The following is a 22,650-nucleotide window of genomic DNA, read 5'->3' as shown; positions in this document are numbered from 1 at the left end:
TTTAATATATTTCCTTTATACATTTATAGAAAATTATTATAGAATTTTTTTCTTACATTTATACATTGAATGACAGCAGAAATGAGCGATACTGCCACCAGTGGCTGTGTAGGGAACTGCAGGGCTGCACAATTACATATCGCTGGCACTACTGCATGCCCCCAATGATGTCCATATAATAGATGTTAGCATTGGAATAGACATTACATTTGGGGAGGCTGTCTGTGTCACTAGTGCTGCAGCCTCCCCTGATGTCTATATAATAGATGTTAACATTGGAATAGACATTGCATTTGGGGAAGCTGTCTGTGTCACTAGTGCTGCAGCCTCCCCTGATGTCTATATAATAGATGTTAACATTGGAATAGACATTGCATTTGGGGAAGCTGTGTGTGTCACTAGTGCTGCAGCCTCCCCTGATGTCTATATAATAGATGTTAACATTGGAATAGACATTACATTTGGGGAAGCTGTCTGTGTCAGCAGTGCTAAAGCCAGAGCACCCTGTAGCAGAGCCACTAGGGATAGCTGTCAATCGGCACTACTGACGCAGACAGCTTCCCCTAAGTGTAATGTCTATTCTAAGTGTAACATGTATTATATAGAAATTAGGGAAGGCACAGTATCTGTATGCAGCAATGCTAGCGATGAGTAACTGTGCCATAACCAGGGCTTGAGCGGCCCTACAGTTCCCTACATAGCTGCTGGCATTGTCAGCCCGTACTGCTGCCACACAAGGTATAAATGTAAAGGCCCACTATACTATATACTAAAGTCATCCAAACCCGTCAGAATACTCCTTTGAAGTCAACCTGGAATAGTTTCCTACAAAGGAGAACAGCTTGAGGGCCAAGTACCTGGCAGAGCATTACTGTGCTGTGTTGTATCCCTTAGTGCACATGGGCCTCCTCGGTCACTACAATTGGCGCTTCTGTTACTATAACAATGGAGCTCACATTTTGACTAACTTGCAGACACAACATAGAAAATACTTTCGGTCTACAGACCATGAAGTCACAGTCTGAGCAGCTTTCTTCTGATTCAGATGGTGGCTTTTTTCTTGCAGAGCACACAGCCAGACAGAAGAGACTTTTGTTTGCTGCAGAGCTGGAACTTTTGTCTTCGTAGCTGTCCATGTGCCAGGTGATGGTGCCAAGCTAATGTCTGGACTACGCAGCACTGGGATATTGCCCTACTATTGTCTAACAGCGTTATAAGCCAAGGTGTTTTCTGGGAATAAAACATTGCTGAGCCCATAAATGTTTGAATTTTGGGGGTCAGACCCCCTAGGACTCCACCATTTTAAGGCTATAAATCCTTTACTTCCAGAAACCCATTATCTGATGAAACTGGTATGTCAGGTTAGTCTCCCGGTGAATACACATACTCTTTGCCATATGTCATATGTTGTTTTTTTTTTTTTTTTATACTTCTGCAGTGTCCCAGTACAGATCCTGCTTCCTGGAAATATCTCAGTTATTGTATGGTTGCAGTGCTGATACTGTGTTTTATTGCTTTTGTCTTCTTATTCCATATTTTGTTCATATGAGATTGAACTGTGAGCTGTCTGACATCTAGTGTCAGAACCTGAGAGAGGTTGGTTCAATGCTACATATACTTTACATGGTAGAACATGCTAGATTATGTTGGTAGTATCCCCCTCCCCCCCTAGTCCAGCCTCCCTCTTACCCATAGGACATGAATCTGGTTTAGATCTGTAAGTTATGGTAAGGGCCCTATTCCACAGGACGATTATCGTTCGCATAATCGTTAGCGATAAACAATCCAAACGACGGCTATTGCGAAAGACCTGAAATTGTTCACCCATTTACATGGAACGATAATCGTTACTTATGATCGTTCTTGCGGTCGTCTTGTCGTCTCTTTTGCGTTCGTCACTACTGCGAACGACCGAACAACGTCTTATTCAATGCGAACGATTTGCGAACGAGCAACGATAAATATAGGTCCAGGTCTTATTAAACAATCAACGATTTCTCGTTCGGTCATTAATCGTTAACTGCTATTCAACCGAATGATTATCGTTTAGATTTGAACGACTTAACGATAATCTAAACGATAATCGTCCAGTGGAATAGGGCCCTTATTCAGTGAATATAGAGGTGCGTGGAGTGCCTGGTCTCCTCTCCTCCACAAATAGGCCTCAACCTTTGTCGTAAACCATATGACAATAACTTCTGGATTTCAGCAAGGAGCCTAGTCATCCCAGTCCTATCAAAAGATATATCAAGCACTATCAAGAACATTTTAAAAGGAGTTACATATAAAGTACAGAGGGTTAGGAGTTCAAAGACCTGCACAGGCCTCAAGTTGGGTCTAGGCCATCATGGCTTCCACATCATGAGTGATTTATGTGTACATGTTCAACCCCACTGGGGGCCAACCAATGAAGATCCTTATATAAGTATTTCAGGACTGTTCCCTTACATCAGTACAAGGCTAGAGGAATGAATATTCTTCCTATAATTCCCCATGTCTCTCTGCATTATGGCCAGAATGGGGGACTCATCTTATGTGCTATTGTAGTGTCCCAGTGCAGGTGGTTCCACCATGTTCTATTACACCTGAGTAAAGTATCTCTGTTAGGTATCGCACAAAGGGGATGAAGGAGATGTCATTATGTACTTTCCCCACTAGGTGTCACTTACGCTTCTTGTGTGAAATGGTTGGTCACCATGTGACATGCCGGGACCAGAGACGGGTAATCAGCAAGAGAATGGAGCCATGCTGTAAAAGGGAAAGTAGGGTGGCTGTTAAGCCTTATCCTATTAATGCCCTTTAGGCAATAAAAAATTATGCCTGGAGTGTGGTTTTAAAGGGGTATTCCAGCCATTATCACTTATCCCCTTGTCCACAGTGGATGATCACACGGGGGTCTGAACACTGGGATTTTGGCTATTTCTATTAGCTCCCATACACAATGAATAGAGATGCAGTGTGCACACTCTCCATTCAGTAGCAGACTCTGGACTATTCTTATGAAGGGGGTCCCACTGCATAGAGGATAAGTGTTATTATTGGTTTGATTACCCCTTTAAGCCTCCATATTGTACCGAAGTTCAGGTCTGACACAGTGTTCTCTTCTGCCTCCTCTGTCTGTGACAGGAACTGTCTAATTCAGGAGAGGTTTTCTATAGGGATCTACTACTCTGGACAGTTCCTGACATGGACAGAGGTGGCAGCAGAGAGCACTGTGTTAGACTGGAAAGATACACCACTTCTTGCAGGACATAAAGTACTGGAAAACTAGAGATTTTTAGTAGTTGACAAATCTATATAACTCTCTGGCACGTGTTGATTTAAAAACATTTTTTATCCCCTTTAATAGCTATTACTCCACCATTATATGGTAATATAGGGAGAGGAAGTTCATAAACAGTGTCTGAATTTAAATTTTTTTTTTGTGGGATTAAACTTTTTCAGAAAATTTATAATGTCGCTGAATCATTCCTATCAGATAGTACTAATGGCTCTATGGGGGATACAGCTGTATTCCCAATTGTTTTTGGCAAAGACGTGTAATTAACCAGATACAATGTATTCCGCCTACTGGAACATCATGCACTATTCCTCTTTCCATTGCATCACTGTAGACGTCCATTACCTAGAAAGCAGCTACAAGTCATGAATGGATATTGTTTCCGTAACATTCCTTGGTGGAAGACTTGTAATCCAATACAATGGGGGCGTTTCAAAGTGTGGGGAATTACCTCAAGATGGGCGCTGGAACAGGCGCAGCGCTGACTCATAGGGCAGAACTGGAAGTAATTTTTATGTTCCGATTGTAAGATAATACATAGGATCATAGAATCTTTGAGTCATAAAGTAGAAACCATATTAAAGAAAAGATCTCCTTCCTTTTCTCGTAACTCCACCAGTTAACACTCGTGTATAATGCTCTGCTGCGTGTCGTCCATTGGTTCATCCTCAGATCTTTAACCCGGCAGCCATGTTTTTCTTCTTGGTGGCTAAGCGATCAGGAAGTTATTGCTGCTGTTGTTGATGAGTGACTCCTTCTATGCTCATTATCCAAGCTTCTTATATCGCAACATAGTGGACAGTTTTATGCCCATAGGCGTCTACTACATTGAGCTTGTCCATACTACGTCCACGATTGTAGAAGAAGCCAAGAAGACATGTACTGTACAATATTTCCTAAATAGCATCCAGAAGAAACCTCTAGGTCAGGAATGGGGAACCTCTGGCCCTCCAACTGTTGCAAAATTATAATTCCCATCATGCCTGGACAGCCTATGGTTCCCCATCCCTGCTCTAGGACTTGGACTTATTTCAAGGGTCTGCCGGCACATCCAACCAGTCTACAGTGGCCAATGTTGGGATGCCAAAAACACCAGTTACCCTGGCTCTCATACACACTAATTGGAGTTACTTAATCAGAACTGCAATCCATGCCGCATCCGTAATATGCGGAAACACATAGCTTACACAATACCCCTCTAAGAGCAACATGCATAGCATTGCAAAGAGAGCAAAGTTAGGAGTTAGGGGGCATTCACATTATCGATGATGTGCAACAGAATGAACTTTGGAGTTCCTGGCATTATCATTTACATCACTTACTTTATTCATCATCATTTACTCTTGGCATAATCATTTACCATTGACTTTATTGGTCTGAATGTAGTCAGCTAGTTAAAGTTTTAGGTCACTTTGAGAGTGTATTTGGATCCAATAACTTGGTTTGCTGGGCCCCCTGTCTGCATCATCAGCCTGTCCTCAGCAGACACGCACAATGTAAGACAGAGGCATGGAAGATTTGTCTCCTATGGTGGGAGAGCAGAAGGAGCAGGAGACAATGTGAATTGGCACAGAGGCCATTTTTTTTTCACTTCCTGGATTTCTATCAGCTACCAGTGTGGCAGAACCGTACAGATACGGTAATACATTGTATAGACACATCTATATAACTTTTACTGTACTTTTAATAGAAAACAAGATTTTCTTATCTGGAGTTCCCCTTTAACTAGTGTTACCCAGGCATAGGAAGAGGTAAGAAATTATTGTTTATTATATTCACCTCTGCCCCTTTGAAATTGTTTAAATGGCTGGACTTTTCCTTTAAGCTCAAATCCCTGGCATGCAAGTCTGATAGAATGGGAAGTAGGAATGAACTTCCCACTTATACGCTTGGAAAATCATCCAAACTTATTTACTATTACATATATGTCCGAATAAAAAAAAAGTTCAAAAAATGACCTGAAAATAGTCACTAGCTGACTATAATCAGACCATTAAAGAGGTTGTCCGGGGAGCAGGAAAAGTCCTACCTGTTCTGCTTCCCAGCACTCCTTTACCGCCCTCTAGCCACCTCGGAAGTATACTCAATGTCACACAATGGATGTTGCCAATGTTTCACGACATGTTCCCACCCCCCTTCCAAGACAAGCAGAAGAAAGTAGTAGAGCGCCAAGGAGCAGAACAAGTCAGACCCTTTCTGTTCCTGGACAACAACCCCTTTAAAGGCAATAGGGCCTTTACCTATCCATGCACTTATATGTCAGCTCCCCATTTTGATAGGATAAAAACTTATATGTAAAACCAACAAACAAACAAAAATTTACATTAAATTCTCCCATTGACAGTATCGATAAACATATTCCAACTATTACGATGGCATCTCATATATGCATGTAAATCCCATAGCAATATATACGGTATATCCCTTATTGCAATGATAAAGAGCTTAAAGGGGTTTATGTTAACTAGACGTTGGTCGCTCCTGTACTTTTAGTAGGGAAGCCGTGGTAATTGAGATTACTGATCTGGAACGGGACACCACAGGCCTCTGAACAAGCCAACTGCTGTCTGCTTCACTAAGGGGTTTATAATTTCTACTTAGAGTAATGGAAAAGTCAAAGCAACCAAACTATTTCACTTTGAAGGTATTTGTTATCCCTGGCATGCGAGTCCCATAGAATGGGAAGTATGATTAAACTGCTAGGGGAAACAGTTCAGCACACGGAACAAGCAGCGATGACATCAGGCAGCGTGGAATGCTGCGTAAAACTGGCAAAATCCCCCCTTACTACTCTTTCAAAGCGAAATCCTGAGTCCGGTATAAGTTACAGATGTTTGGAATAATTACTGTACATAACAAGTAAATAGCCGGTGAGCAAAGATGCTGGGAAGTGGCTACAGTGCCGCCTTGTTATTCGGTACGGGAAATCGAAAGTGTTGGCAACAAACATAGAAACACCAAGGTATCCAGGTGGCATATGGTTGGACAGGTGCCAAGAGGTAGTAGGAAGCCGACACGTACAGCCTAGGTGGGCCACTGGGTTTATATCTCCCTAAGGCTGCGGCTACTGAGACGCATGGGTCGCCCGACAGCAAATCAAAGAAAAGATGCACAAACAAAATATTTATTCCATTTGTCCATGACTTCTATCACACAGCTTTATTACAGAGGTGACTGGAAAATTAAAAACAATGGCGGAGATTTATCAAACATGGTGTAAAGTGAAACTGGCTCAGTTGCCCCTAGCAACCAATCAGATTCCACCTTTCATTCCTCTCAGACTCTTTGGAAAATGAAAGGTGGAATCTGATTGGTTGCTAGGGGCAACTGAGCCAGTTTCACTTTACACCATGTTTGATAAATCTCTATATTCAGGTCAATGTTGGCTTTGTCAATGTTGGGGTAATTCTCAGAAGGTGTCCGTTTTTACACTGGCTTGAATTTTTATGGATGCGCTTTGACGTCCAGGTCATAATCTCATGGCATTAGTTATTTCTGGATTGTGTGCTTTGGCAGGCCTTAGATTAGACAATACCCTTTGCTGAACTTTTTTTTTTTTTTTTTTTTTTTTACAATTCCCTCATTAAAAAAAAAATCACATATCACATATACATAATCACACATACGTACTTTTATTTTATAACATACCTCTTCTCTTACAGACTGCTCCTTATGCCTCCTCTCTCAGAATGCTACTTATTGTCCCTCTCTCATAGACTGCTCCTTATGTCTCCTCTCACAGACTGCTACTTACAGCCCCTCTCTTGTAGACTGATGTATAGGTCTCCTCTCACAGACTGCTACTTACAGTCCCACTCTATAGACTGCTCCTTATGCCTCCTCTCACAGACTGCTCCTTATGCCTCCTCGCTCGCAGGCTGCTCCTTATGCCTCTTCTCTTACAGACTGCTACTTACAGCTCCTCTTTCATAGACTGCTCTTTATGCCTTCTCTTTCACAGACAGCTCCTTATGCCTCCTCTCATACACTGCTCCTTATGCCTCTTCTCTTACAGACTGCTACTTACAGCCCCTCTTTCATAGACTGCTCTTTATGCCTCCTCATTCACAGACTACTACTTATGGCTGCTCTCACAGACTGCTACTTATAGTCCCTCTCTCACAGACTGTTTCTTGTGTCCCCTCTGTCACAGAAAGCTCCTCAAAGGGGTTATCTGAGAAGGTAAAACCAAAGGAATACTTTAGTTAAAAAAAACAACAACATTATTTACCTGCCTGATCCTCTGCTGCTGTTCACATCTTCAACAATGTCACAGAGCCAATTACGGGCCACAGCAGTTACATGCCTTAGCCAGTAATTGACTGATCCGTATTTCCTCACACGGAGACCTGGGCACCGTTGGATGGCAGTCTACAATTGCTAACCTCCATTTTATTTAATGTATGTTGCCCTGTATCAGGATGGCCCAAGAATGAAGGGAATCCTTAATATGAGGGGTTTGGATTTTATCTTCCGAGGAATACACTGGCTGTCATGTGTTGTGCCATGTGTTTTTCATTTCCCTGATGTGTCAAGGTGGAAAATTTACTGTAGACTTTAGGAAATATTTGGACCACTCTCGGGGTCAGTTAGATTTGTGGCTTTTGCAAAAGGATTTCCAAAGAAATCATAGAAAACCTAACGGCACATTTCTAAAAGTGTTGGCTTCTTCATTCCATGGCTCCAGCATTATCCCTAGGAATACCCCTGCTCTGCTTTCCATAAAGGTCCTACTCTAGTCCTACTTTATCTCCTCATCCCCTCTAGACCTTCTGTGCCTTATGGGTTGCTCTAGTCCTACTCTATCTCATCTCCTCTCGACCTCCTCTGGATTCTGGGTTGATCTAGTCCTACTCTATCTCCTCATCTCCTCTCGACCTCCTCTGGATTCTGGGCTGCTCTAGTTCTTCTATATCCTGATCTTTTCTAGACCTACACTGCACTAGGTTTATTCTATGTCTGAGTCTACTGCAAATCTGCTTTAGCTTCAGAGCTGTTCTTATTCTGCTTTAGCCCTTGATCTTTTGGTTCTTTTCTAGCACCTAGTCTACTTTAGATCTCTAGTCCTAGGAGTGCTCTAGTTCTGCTCCAGCTCCAATATGTTTCTGCTCTCTGGTTCCTGGACTACACTGTATCTGTTCTTCTCCAGAGTGGAAAGCTGATCTAGGTCTGTTCTGCTCTAGTTTTACTCTAGCTAATCTACTGAATCTGTTCTGGCTCTAGGACTGCTCTAGCTCCAGGGCTTCTCTAGTACTGCTTAACCTCCAAGCCTGCATTGGGTCTGCTTTGCCTAAAGATCTGCTTTAATTCTACTCTGACTCCAAGTTTCCTCTTGCTCTACAACATAGCACTGTATCTTCTCCATCCCCAGGTCTGCTCTAGCTCTACTCCATCTCCAGGACTGCTCTAGGACTGTTTTGCCCTACCTTAGTGTCTGCTTTAGATTCGCTCTGAATCCAGGTTTGCTTTAGCTGAGCCTATTTTCTGGTGGGGGTAAATCTCAGGGGTTTAGGGTGTTAATTTTTGTGCCACGATTTTTAGTTTTCATTGGTACCATATTCGTGTAGGTGGGACGTTTCCCAGCATCCTATATGTCAGTGTGTAATGGAGGTCACACAGCTTTCCCAGCGTCCTGTATGTCAGTATAATGGAGGTCACACAGCTTTCCCAGCATCCTGTATATCAGTATAATGGAGATCACACAGCTTTCCCAGCATCCTGTATATCAGTATAATGGAGGTCACACAGCTTTCCCAGTATCCTGTATGTCAGTGTGTAATGGAGGTCACACAGCTTTCCCAGCATCCTGTATGTCAGTGTGTAATGGAGGTCACACAGCTTTCCCAGCATCCTGTATGTCAGTGTGTAATGGAGGTCATACAGCTTTCCCAGTATCCTGTATGTCAGTATAATGGAGGTCACCCAGCTCTCCTAGCATCCTGTATGTCAGTGTAATGGAGGGCACCCCGCTTTCTCAGCATCTTGTACAGTATGTCAGTGTGTAATGGAGGTCACACAGCTTTCCCAGTTTCCTGTATGTCAGTGTGTAATGGAGGTCACACAGCTTTCCCAGTATCCTGTATGTCAGTGTAATGGAGTTCACCCAGCTCTCCCAGTATCCTGTATGTCAGTGTAATGGAGGTCACACAGCTCTTCCAGTATCCTGTATGTCAGTGTAATGGAGGTCACACAGCTCTCCCAGTATCCTGTATGTCAGTGTGATGGAGGTCACACAGCTTTCCCAGTATCCTGTATGTCAGTGTAATGGAGGTCACCCAGCTCTCCCAGTATCCTGTATGTCAGTGTGATGGAGGTCACACAGCTCTCCCAGTATCCTGTATGTCAGTGTAATGGAGGTCACACAGCTCTTCCAGTATCCCGTTTGTCAGTGTAATGGAGGTCACACAGCTCTCCCAGTATCCTGTATGTCAGTGTAATGGAGGCAGGCTCGGACTGGGCCACCGGGGGGCCGGGGAAACCCCCGGTGGGCCCCGAGCTGGAGTGGGCCCCCTGCTCCTAGGGGGGCCGGGGGCCGCACCTCCCTTTTTAACTGGAAGCGATCGCAACAATCGCTTCCAGTTAAATGTAAGCAGTGTTGTGATTGACAGGGCGGGAAGCCTACGGCTTCCCGCCCTGTCAATCACTCTTGTGACCGCAAGCAGAGATTTGCTTGCGATCACAAGAGTTACGCAAGCTCCGTTGCGAAGTCCCGGCGGCGCCATCACTGACCTCAGTGTGCGCCGCGGCGGCTAGGACTTCCGGTTCATGCAGCGCATACCGGAAGTCCCAGCCACCGCGGCGCACACTGAGGTCAGTGATGGCGCCGGCGGGACTTCACATCGGAGCTGCTGTCAGAGAAGAGGACACCGGCGACCGACGGGGGATCGTGTGGTTAGGTGAGTTGTCTTGTGTTTTTTTTTTATTTTTTATCAGAGGGGGCAAGATAAGGGGGGGGGCTGTATACAGGGGGAGGACAACATAAGGGGGGTTGTATACAGGGGAGGACAACATAGGGGGGCTGTATACAGGGGAGGACAACATAGGGGGGCTGTATACAGGGGAGGACAACATAGGGGGGCTGTATACAGGGGGAGAACAACATAAGGGGGGCTATATACAGGGGGAGAACAACATAAGGGGGGCTGTATACAGGGGAGGACAACATAGGGGGGCTATATACAGGGGGAGGAAAACATAAGGGGGGCTGTATACAGGGGGAGGACAACATAAGGGGGGCTATATACAGGGGGAGGACAACATAAGGGGGGCTATATACAGGGGGAGGACAACATAAGGGGGTATATACAGGGGCAGGACAACATAAGGGGGTATGTATACAGGGGGAGGACAACATGAGGGGGCTATATACAGGGGGAGGACAACATTAGGGGGGCTGTATACAGGGAAGGACAACATAAGGGGCTGTATACAGGGGGAGGACAACATAAGGGGCTGTATACAGGGGGAGGACAACATAATGGGGTCTGTATACAGGGGGGGACAACATAAGGGGTTATATACAGGGGCAGGACAACATAAGGGTGGTATATACAGGGGAGGACAACATAAGGGGCTGTATACAGGGGGAGAACAACATAAGGGGGGCTGTATACAGGGAAGGACAACATAAGGGGGGCTATATACAGGGGGAGGACAACATAAGGGGGCTATATACAGGAGAAGGACAACATAAGGGGCTATATACAGGGGCAGGACAACATAAGGGGGGCTATATACAGGGGGAGGACAACATAAGGGGGTATATACAGGGGCAGGACAACATAAGGGGGTATGTATACAGGGGGAGGACAACATAAGGGGGTATATACAGGGGCAGGACAACATAAGGGGGGCTGTATACAGGGAAGGACAACATAAGGGGCTATATACAGGGGAGGACAACATAAGGGGGTATGTATACAGGGGGAGGACAACATAAGGGGGTATGTATACAGGGGGAGGACAACATGAGGGGGGCTGTATACAGGGGGAGGACAACATGAGGGGGGCTGTATACAGGGGGAGGACAACATGAGGGGGGCTATATACAGGGGGAGGACAACATTAGGGGGGCTGTATACAGGGAAGGACAACATAAGGGGGGCTGTATACAGGGAAGGACAACATAAGGGGGGCTGTATACAGGGAAGGACAACATAAGGGGCTGTATACAGGGGGAGGACAACATAAGGGGCTGTATACAGGGGGAGGACAACATAAAGGGGTCTGTATACAGGGGGGGGACAACATAAGGGGTTATATACAGGGGCAGGACAACATAAGGGTGGTATATACAGGGGAGGACAACATAAGGGGCTGTATACAGGGGGAGAACAACATAAGGGGGGCTGTATACAGGGAAGGACAACATAAGGGGGCTATATACAGGAGAAGGACAACATAAGGGGCTATATACAGGGGCAGGACAACATAAGGGGGGCTGTATACAGGGGGAGAACAACATAAGGGGGCTGTATACAGGGGAGGACAACATAAGGGGGTATGTATACAGGGGGAGGACAACATAAGGGGGTATATACAGGGGCAGGACAACATAAGGGGGGCTGTATACAGGAAAGGACAACATAAGGGGGGCTGTATACAGGGGGAGGACAACACAAGGGGGGCTGTATACAGGGAAGGACAACATAAGGGGGGTATATACAGGGAAGGACAACATAAGGGGCTGTATACAGGGGGAGGACAACATAAGGGGCTATAAACAGGGGGAGGACAACATAAGGGGCTGTATACAGGGGGAGGACAACATAAGGGGCTGTATACAGGGGAGGACAACATAAGGGGCTGTATACAGGGGAAGGAAAACTTAAGGGGGCTATATGGGGCAAGGACAACATAAGGGGGCTATACGGGGGAATAGACAACATAAGGGGCTATATGGGGGGTAGGGATGGACAACATAAGGGGGCTATCTATATGGGGGGATGGATAACACAAGCGGGCCAGTTATAAGGGGGATAACACAGGGAGACATCTATAAGGGACACTGGATGGGGGCAATTTATAAGGAGGACAACACTGAGGAGGCATCTATAAAGGGCACTACACAGAGGGGGACAACAATGGGGGGCATCTATAAGGTTAACTATACTGGGTGCGGTGTGTATACAATAGGCTATAGGGGGCATCTACTTTAGTGGACTACACAGAGGGGTCATCTATAAGGGGACTACACAGAGGGGGCCATATACTATAGGGCAGGAATAGGGAACCTTGGATCTCCAGCTGTTGCAGTTGTTGCAGGCATGAAGGGAGTTGTAGTTTTGCAACAGCTGGAGAGCCAAGGTTCCCTACCCCTGATAATAGGGAATGCACAGAGGTTGTCATCTACTATAAAGGGATTACACAGAGGGGGATCTCTACTATAGTAGAGGCACACAGGGACACAGGGCCATCTATATGGAGGACTGAACAAGGGGCCATCTACAAGGTGTGTGCACAATATATATGTATATATATATATATATATATATATGAACACACACACACAATAGTCAGGGCTAACCACTGAGAGAAGGTGTAAAGAGGCCAATACAGATGTGCAGTTTGTAGAGAGATGAGGATGGTGACAGAGTAAGGAGCCTAATATATTTCTCTGGCAGATTCTGTGGATTCGTGGCTCAGAGAAGTTCTCATAACGGCCCAGGGCAGATGGAGAAGTAGATGAAAAGGGAAGAACTCCGATCAGAGAAGACGTCCCCTGTGAGTCACTAAATCTATGTGCACTGTAACGTATATAGTGTAGAGCTGGGGCTACCTCTGTATGACTGTATGAGGGGATATTGATCTTTGTTCAGAGGATTTTATTCAGTAGCAGCTGGGGTGTTAGTCAGTAAATGGCGGTGTTAGTCAGTATGTGGGGGTATTATTTGTTACTTGTAATCTGGTGCGGTGTTCATTGGTCTTAGTATACCAGATTTGGTCAGTAACAATATGGTGGTGATGGTTGTGGTGTGGCGGTAATATTTCCCCCTTGTGTACTGGTAATTTTGGTCTCAGTATACAGGATTTGGTCAGTAACAGTATAGCGGTAATATGTATGGTGATACTATTTCCCTCCTGTATACTGGTTTATTGGTAATATCGGTCTTGATATACAGGATTTGGTCAGTTACTGTATAGCGGTAATATGTGTGGGGATATTTGCTCTTTATATACTGGTGTTATTGGTAGCATACAGTGTTATCATGCAAAGCAAATTGTCTTATAGCGCGATTACACCGGCCAATAATCGGTAACAAGTGCTCCTAGGAAGTCTATTCAGCCGATGATCGGCCCATGTAAAAGTGCCAGAGATTGGCTGACATGCAAGCAAATGCCCCATAGTCGGCTGATTTGATCTTTTGTGCGGCTAAGATCATTGCTGTCGGCTGCACATCTCTATATATTCCTGCCCTGCTGATTAGCAATCATTTGCAGCCCTACACTGCCCCATATCATGCCGTGTTAATGTACCTTTATTAATGTTACCATAGATAAGTGTGGTGGCAGAAGGGTGGGCCCCAAGAATGATTTCCCCTGGTGGGCCAAGGCACTCCAGTCCGACACTGAATGGAGGTCACCCAGCTCTCCCAGTATCCTGTATGTCAGTGTTACTGGACCAAGCAGCAGAATTACTATAGTTTAGGAGCCTATAGGAGGGAAAAGGGAAGGAAGTTGCTGGATAAGTGCGGAGCCTGAGATATTTGTCTGGCAGGTTCTGAAGACACGAATTGTAGCTGCAAGAAACCGTCATGGAAGCCTGGACCGGATGGAAAGGAAAAGGAAAGTGACCGTCAGATCAAAGAAGACGTCACCTGTGAGTCCCTGTATGATGATTTTGTAATCGGTTGAACATTATCTCTTATGGCTCTATACCATAATACACACACTGCTTCTTCCTAATAACCCGAATCCAGATAAAAGCCCCCCTTCCTTCTCCAGGGCTGAATTGAGTGAGTTCACGGGGGGGGGGGGGGGGGGGGGGGCTTTTATCAAGATTCGCCCTGTTGCCAAAATGTTCTAGGTACATCCTTTTAAGTCTGACCCACAGATAGATCAGCGCCGTCATGGGGAAGCCGGTGCCGCGTTCCATTTCTTGAACCGCTGGCCGTTTCCCTTGTACGGCATCGTTCTTTGCACGGGTACCGGACCGGGGCTGAAGCACAGGAGGCCGGCCTGCCCGCCCCCAGTGGGAGGAATCCCCCGCCCCTGTATGATGCGGCTCTATTGATTCTAATGGAGCCGCATCATAGAGGGGCGGGAATTCCCTCCCACTGGGGGTGGGCCGGCCCGCCTCCTGTGCTTCAGCCCTGGCCCGATACCCATGGATAGAACGGCACCGTACACGGGAACCGGGCCGTGGTTCAAAAAATGTCCCGCGGCATCGGCTTTCCTGTGGCGGCGCCGTTCTATCCCTGGGTCAGATTAAAGAGGATGTACCTGATGGTACATCCTCTTTAATGTGCTAGGAATAAGGCAATACAGAAGGGCATAGGAACAGGGGAGCATACCTAAGTGCCGACTGACACTGCACATGAGTGGTATACTTTTTTTCTTTACTGGATCCCACTGTATGGAGTAATGCAGGATTCTGTGTAATCCCATCCAATCTAAAAAACGAAACTCTGATGAAAATCACCTGAATGTAGGCCAAAATGGGGTCACTTTTGCGTACGTGTCGGGAGATATTTTTAAATGGATACTCCAGGCATTGTGTGAAAGAAGCTGTGCGGAAATACTCCACCAAACAGTGGACAGACAAAACCCAAACCCGGTTCGCTCATCTCTACTAGCTCCAAGGTGGTGTATGAAAGTGACCAGGAGATTAGCTGTACCCCTCCATCATCACTAGTCCACGTTTCAATGTCCTCGAATAAGAACATATTCCTGGACGCGATGCTGAATGTTCTTCTCTTTTTCTCGATTTCTCGCCCAGAAATTACATAACAGGATCAGCCAGTAATGTGAGTACAGTAGATTCGGCCTGCACGTCCCCTCAGACTGTACGAGACGTCTGGAGATGTGGTTATAGGAGGCATTCCTCATGTTCCGATGAGTAATCAGTTCCTCCGACACCAATCAATTCCACAATGGAAAATACATTCCTTCTCACAAGAATTACATGTGTTCCTTCCCTCCGGAAAAACCATTCCATCGCCATCTAGTGTCCATAATCCAGCTAGTGGGAGGAAAATGTTTGGGAATCGTCATGGTCTTAGCTACTGCCCCTGCACGCCCATGGGAAGGCCCCGGCCGTAGCTGTGTCCTATATATGTGGACAGTGGAGGCGAATGAAGAACACACAATACTAATCCTTACAAGTGAGAATCAGCAAATCTCTGCAGCTGCTGGGACATGATGATGTGTGGAGGAAGCCTGCTGTCTGCCCTGTGCACCCTGCTCTTCATTCATACAGTAAGTGATTGCATCTGTATTATAGTACCATAGAAGTCATTGAAATCTCTGCAAGGTACTAATACGCTTTTTGAAGGGTGAAATTACATGCGACAAATTGGTTGCAATAATTTCTGTGACTGTTATTTGTAATTTACTTAAAAAAAAAAAATCTCCAGTCTTCCAGTACTTATCAGCTGCTGTATGTCATGCAGGAAGTGGTGTATTCTTTCCAGTCTGACACAGTGCTCTCTGCTGCCACCTCTGTCCATGTAAGGAACTGTCCAGAACAGTAGCAAATCCCTCTGTGTATATGGTTGTAGGTGGTGAGCAAGCATTCTGTTAATTTAGAGTCACCGGAATTTTTGCACTAGATCGGTCGCATGTGATTTTTTTTTTTCTTCTTTATGGTGCGTTCACACCTACAGGATCTGCAGCTGATTTTCTGCAGCAGATTTCAGTTAAATAACTGAACACAGCATCAAATCTGATGCTGTGTTCAGTTATTTAACTGAAATCTGCTGCAGAAAATCAGCTGCAGATCCTGTAGGTGTGAACGCACCCTTAGCATGTTTTAATATTTGGGGAGAAATTGGCATTGCAAAGAAGAATGCGCTATACGGAAAATTACTACGATGTATCAGATTTTCTGTGCGGAATACATACAGTATATAGTAGTGGCAAAGTGGATGAGAGTTATAGGGCTACTCTGGAGGAAAAAATATATTCTTTTTAAATAAACCGGTGTCAGAAAGGTATATAGATTTGTATATTACTTTTATAAAAAAAATCTCCAGTCTTCCAGTACTTATCATCTGCCGTATATCCTGCAGGAAGTGGTGTATTCTTACCAGCCTGACACAGTGCTCTCTGCTGCCACCTCTGTCCATGTCAGGAACTGTCCAGAGTAGTTGCAAATCCTCATAGAAAACCTCTCCTGCTCAGGACAGTTCCTGACATGGACAGAGGTGACAGCAGAGAGCACTGTGTCAGATTGGAGAGAATACACCACTTCTTTCAGAGCATACAGCAGCTGATAAGTCTAGTACCTAGGCTTGCCACTTAAAAGTGTATAGGTCCAGCCTGCAATTAAAAGGTTATCAAGGAATAGAAAAACACAGCTGCTTTCTTTCAAGAATAGAGTCTATTGACTTCAATAGAATAGGTCTGAAATACCACATACAAACTAAGGACAAGAGCGGCGCTGTCTGTGGAAGAAAGCGGCCATGTTTTTCTAATCCTGGAGTACAGCTGAAGCTTTCAAATCTGTTAATGAACAGGTGGTCAAAAAGTAGGTGGACAGTATGTGTAATTGGGTTATGAAGGGGGAGATTGATCAAACATGGTGTAAAGTGAAACAGGCCCAGTTGCCCCTAGTAACCAATCAGATTCCACTTCTCATTCCTCACAGACTCTTTGGAAAATGAAAGGTGGAATCTGATTGGTTGCTGCTGAGCCAGTTTCACTTTACACCATGTTTGAGATATATATATATATATATATATATATATATATATATATATATATACGCAAATATATATATATATGATGTAGGTGCTGAACATTATATATATTGTCTCTTATGTTCATCCTGCAGGTGGTCTCTCAGAAATGCCCATCTCAGTGTGGACCGTGCCCACAGGAACCCCCAAACTGCGCTCCCGATGTCCCCGTCATGTTAGATGGCTGCGCCTGCTGTCCAGTGTGCGCCAGGCAGCGGGGAGAGGTCTGCTCTGAGGTACTGCCATGTCAAGAAGATCTGGGCTTATACTGTGACTTCAGCGCTGTGCCACAGAGTGATGTGGGCATATGCATGGGTAAGTGCACAACAGGAAGGGGCGGAAGACTCTCAGTATAGAGATGTTATATAGCTGGGGGATACTGATTTATATTGAAGAGATGCATTAGAGCAGGGACAGGGAAACTACCGCCCTCCAGCTGTTCAGCAATACTACAATTCCTATCATGCCTGGACAGCCAAAGCTTTAGCTTTGGCTGTCCAGGTATGATAGGAATTGTAGTTTTGCAACAGCTGTAGTGCTGCAGGTTCCCCATGCCTGCATTAGAGAATGGAGCAATGCTCCCTGGGAAAAAAATATGCAAATTAGCTCTCCTCTCCAAAGAACTCTCTTACAAGCTAAAGCAGCATACCAGCACCACCTTACATTTGCAGTTTTTCCTATTATCAGTTGATTGATCTCTTTGTTTTTTATCATCTTTTAGTTCTGGAAGGAGGTAAATGTGTGTATAACGGGCTCCTATACAACAACGGCGAAACCTTCCAGCCGAGCTGTAAATACCAATGCAAATGTGACGATGGGCAGATCGGATGCGTCCCAAGATGTAACCTGGACCTACAGCTCCCAGGCCCTGAATGCCCCATGCCCAGGAAAGTGACTGTGCCCGGAGAATGCTGCGAGAAGTGGGTGTGCGACTCCAGAGAAGAAGTGGCAATCGGAGGCTTCGCTATGGCTGGTAAGATATATTTTAGGTCTTATTGTAAGAATTTCTGTAGGAAGTTACAAAAAGCTTAGTAGAAACTTAAAGAAACGTTTGATAAATACTGATTAACATCCTGTATTATACTCCAGAGCTGCACTCATATTTCTGCTAGTGGTGTCACTGTGCACATACATTACATTACTGATTCTGGACTGATCCTGAGTTACATCCTACATTATACTCCAGAGCTGCACTCACTATTCTGCTGGTGGGGTCACTTTGAACATACATTACATTACTTATCCTGTACTGATCCTGAGTTACATCCTATATTATACTCAAGGGCTGCAGTCACTATTCTGCTGGTGGGGTCACTGTGTACATACATTACATTACTTATCCTGTGTTGATCTGTAATTACATCCTCCAAAGGTGCACTCACTATTCTGCTGGTGGGGTCACTGTGTACATACATTACTTTACTGATCCTGAGTTACATCCTGTATTATACTTCAGAGCTGCACTCACTATTCTGCTGGTGGGGTCACTGTGTACATACATTACTTTACTGATCCTGAGTTACATCCTGTATTATACTTCAGAGCTGCACTCACTATTCTGCTGGTGGGGTCACTGTGTACATACATTACTTTACTGATCCTGAGTTACATCCTGTATTATACTTCAGAGCTGCACTCACTATTCTGCTGGTAAGGTCACTGTGTACATACATTACATTACTTATCCTGTACTGATCCTGAGTTACATCCTGTATTATACTTCAGAGCTGCACTCACTATTCTGCTGGTGGGGTCACTGTGTACATACATTACTTTACTGATCCTGAGTTACATGCTGTATTATACTTCAGAGCTGCACTCACTATTCTGCTGGTAAGGTCACTGTGTACATACATTACATTACTTATCCTGTACTGATCCTGAGTTACATCCTGTATCATACTCCAGAGCTGCACTCACTATTCTGCTGGTGAGGTCACTGTGTACATACAATACATTACTGATCATGTACTGATCCTGAGTTACATCCTGTATTATACTCCAGGGCTGCACTTAATATTCTGCTGGTGGGGTCACTGTGTACATACATTACATTACTGGTGCTGTACTGATCCTGAGTTACATCCTGTATTATACTCCAGAGCTGCACTCACTATTCTGATGGTGGGGTCACTGTGTACATACATTACTTATCCTGTACTCATCCTGAGTTACATCCTGTATTATACTCCAGAGCTGCACTTAATATTCTGCTGGTGGGGTCACTGTGTACATACATTACATTACTTATCCTGTACTGATCCTGAGTTACATCCTGTATTATGCTCCAGAGCTGCAATCACTATTCTGCTGGTGGGGTCACTGTGTACATACATTACTTATCCTGTACTCATCCTGAGTTACATCCTGTATTATACTCCAGAGCTGCACTTAATATTCTGCTGGTGGGGTCACTGTGTACATACATTACACTACTTATCCTGTGTTGATCTGTAATTACATCCTCAAGAGCTGCACTCACTATTCTGCTGGTGGAGTCACAATGTATGACACAGGTTGTTACAGTTAATTGTGTGATCTGGATATAAACCATCTTTTCTCTTCTCAGCTTATAGACCCGAGGCCACGTTGGGATTAGATATGGGCACCAACTGTATCGAGCAGACGACAGAATGGAGCGCCTGCTCTAAGACCTGCGGCACAGGACACTCCTACAGGGTGACCAATCGCAATCGCCGCTGTGAGATGCAGAAACAGATCCGCCTGTGCATGGTGCGACCATGCGATGAGACCGCAGGACTCATCGAAAAGGTATCTATTCACTAGGACCACTGCTCGTATATCCACGATCCAAAATGGATGAAGCTCCGATCATCTCCAATATTTAGTGACAGAGCTATAGGAGTGGTGTAGAAAGCTAAAACAGCTCCTATCTAAAACAATAGAACAAAAAAAATAATCTTTCAAATCAACTGGTGCCAAAGATTTGTAATTTACTTCTATTAAAAAGTCTTAAGCCTTCCAGTACTTATCAGCTACTGTATGTCCTGCACGAAGTGATGTATTCTTCCCAGTCTGACACAGTGCTCTCTGCTGCCACCTTCTGTCCATGTCAGGAACTGTCCAGAGCTGGAGAGGTTTTCTATGGGGATTTGCTACTGCTCTGGACAGTTCCTGACATGGACAGAGGTGGCAGCAGAGAGCACTGTGTCAGACTAGAAAAAACACACCTCTTTCTGCAGGACATACAGCAGCTGATAAGTACTGGAAGACTGGAGATTTTTTAATACTGGCACCAGTTGATTTGAAAGAAAAAAAAATTGGTGAACAAACCCTTTAAGACAAAGACTATGTTACTAAAATCCTTCATTTCCATTCTCTTGCAGAAAGGCAAAAGATGTGTGAGAGTGAGGAAATCTGAGCGAGCCGTCCGCTTTGAAGTGAATTCCTGCGTCAGTGTGCACACCTACAAGCCTAAGTTCTGCGGCAGCTGCACTGACGGCCGATGCTGCACCCCCCACAGCACCAGGACGGCCCAGGTGGAGTTCTTCTGCTCCAATAACAGAATTGTAAAGAAACCAGTCATGTTCATCAACACGTGTGTCTGCCATAATAACTGCCCCCGTGACACCAGCCTCCTCCAGACTGACAACGCCAGGTTCCCCAACCTGAGAAGATATTAGGTCACTTATAATGGGACTTTATGGACTAACTCCACTGCAAAAACTGCTCCCCTTTAAGAATCATAAGACTTTTATTATAGGTTGCAGTATATGGGAGACCCGGGAAGTTGCGTCTGCCGCACAGTCCACTCCCTCTCTATGCTGCACAGACTGGTTTTAGGTCCTTTCCTTTTAGGAAGCAGGAAGTATAAGAAGATAGGAACGGAGATTGTCCTGCTTCAGGGTAAAACGTACAAGTGCAGGGGGGAAAGGAGCAAGAACAAGACTAAATTCTATGCCGAGTAGGTGAATGTTACTAAAGACGATCACCTACATAATCTTAAAGGGGTACTCTAATCTTTCAAATCAACTGGCGTCAGATTTTCAATTTACTTCTATTAAAAAATCTCCAGTCTTCCAGTACTTATCAGCTGCTGTATGTCCTGCAGGAAGTGATGTATTTACTATGAAGTTATGTATTCAGTATGACACAGTGCTCTCTGCTGCCACCTCTGTCCATGTCAGGAACTGTCCAGAGCAGTAGAAAATCCCCATAGAAAACCTCTTTTGCTCTCCAGACTTGAAAAAAAATTGCTGGAGTACCCCTTTAATTTTTGTAATTTTGAACAATTTTATAAGATTGGTTATTCGTGGACTGTTTTATTGCCTGTAAATATTGTAAATGATAGTATTTGCCTTGGATTGTTAAACGGCTATTGACTTTATATAGAGAATTAAGTCATAAGATATTATTTATCTGCCACAAATTCTACTGTGTGGATAAAACTGTGTAAAAAGAAGAACACCCCCCCCCCCCCCTTAAACCAGTGATGGGGAACCTTGGCCCTCCAGCTGTTGAAATACTACAATTCCCATCATGCCCGGCAGCCAATGATAAGCTTTAGGCTGTCCAGGTATGATGGGAATTGAAGCTTTGCAACAGCTGGAGGGCCAAGGTTCTCCATCACTGGTCTAGAGCGATCACCTGTACATACAAGGCCATGAGATGCTTGGTGACAACCAATATGGCTGCCATTATGGCTCCCGCTGGGGTTGTCTTCCTTTATTTCTTACCTTACTATGAGAATAGGGAATCTCCAGGCACATGGGCTCTATACAGGAGCTGCAATGGCGGGAATACTGGTTGTCACCAATAGAACTAGTATGGAGAATATACTTTATATGGCGGACTTATATATACAGGTAATGCTGATATTCCTTGTACTGTACATAGCGGTTGTGTGATTGTCACTGCTCTACTCTTTATGTACAATGAACGGCGCCTCCGTAAGGAAAAAAGTGATTATTTTATTTCTATGTATTGTGCAAAGCAAAGTTCTATTTTTCTAATAAATCCGATATCTATGTGATCCTATTGTATTTGTGTCTTTTATGTTCCTTTTATATCACCGGTGATGGGATCTGAGATGACGATGACAGAAGGTGAAAGAAAGTTAGTGGGTACCCCATCAGGACAACCCTTGTAGATGAGGCTAGTAGAGAAGGGTCCCCCCCACCCTGAGCCCCCTATGAGCTAGAATGGAGAGTTGTGCAGCCCCTACTCCCTATGTATTACAATAAGTGAGTTCTTTATGAGGACACAGAATGTAGTATTATATCATGACTTCATTAGAGGTGTATGGAGTAGAGATGAGCGAACCGGGTTCGGGTTTGAGTCCATCCGAACCCGAACGTTCGGTATTTGATTAGCGGTGGCTGCTGAACTTGGATAAAGCTCTAAGGTTGTCTGGAAAACATGGATACAGCCAATGACTATATCCATGTTTTCCACATAGCCTTAGGGCTTTATCCAACTTCAGCAGCCACCGCTAATCAAATGCCGAACGTT

The 22,650-nt window shown here is 44.7% G+C and overlaps 1 protein-coding gene across 3 annotated transcripts; it reads left to right on the top strand.

Moving 5' to 3' along the window:
• Positions 1–1,300: 1,300 nt before the first annotated feature.
• On the top strand, positions 1,301–22,171 carry CCN3 (cellular communication network factor 3). Of its 3 annotated transcripts, none has more exons than XM_069959843.1 (5): positions 1,301–1,361; positions 17,274–17,493; positions 17,900–18,151; positions 19,748–19,950; positions 20,526–22,171. In XM_069959843.1, exons 1-5 carry the CDS (start codon positions 1,344–1,346, stop codon positions 20,820–20,822), a joined length of 990 nt encoding a protein of 329 aa, XP_069815944.1. In that variant the 5' UTR covers positions 1,301–1,343; the 3' UTR covers positions 20,823–22,171. The 3 variants fall into 3 exon arrangements, with proteins under 3 accessions (XP_069815944.1, XP_069815943.1, XP_069815945.1); XM_069959842.1 differs by lacking the exon at positions 1,301–1,361 and adding an exon at positions 14,728–15,697; XM_069959844.1 differs by lacking the exon at positions 1,301–1,361 and adding an exon at positions 16,737–16,967.
• The last annotated feature ends 479 nt before the right edge of the window (positions 22,172–22,650 follow it).

This window comes from Dendropsophus ebraccatus, chromosome 2 (assembly GCF_027789765.1).
Source record: "Dendropsophus ebraccatus isolate aDenEbr1 chromosome 2, aDenEbr1.pat, whole genome shotgun sequence".
NCBI lineage: Eukaryota > Metazoa > Chordata > Amphibia > Anura > Hylidae > Dendropsophus > Dendropsophus ebraccatus.
Note: the sequence above shows the minus strand (reverse complement) of the source record. Positions and strands in the feature narration are given on the sequence as shown.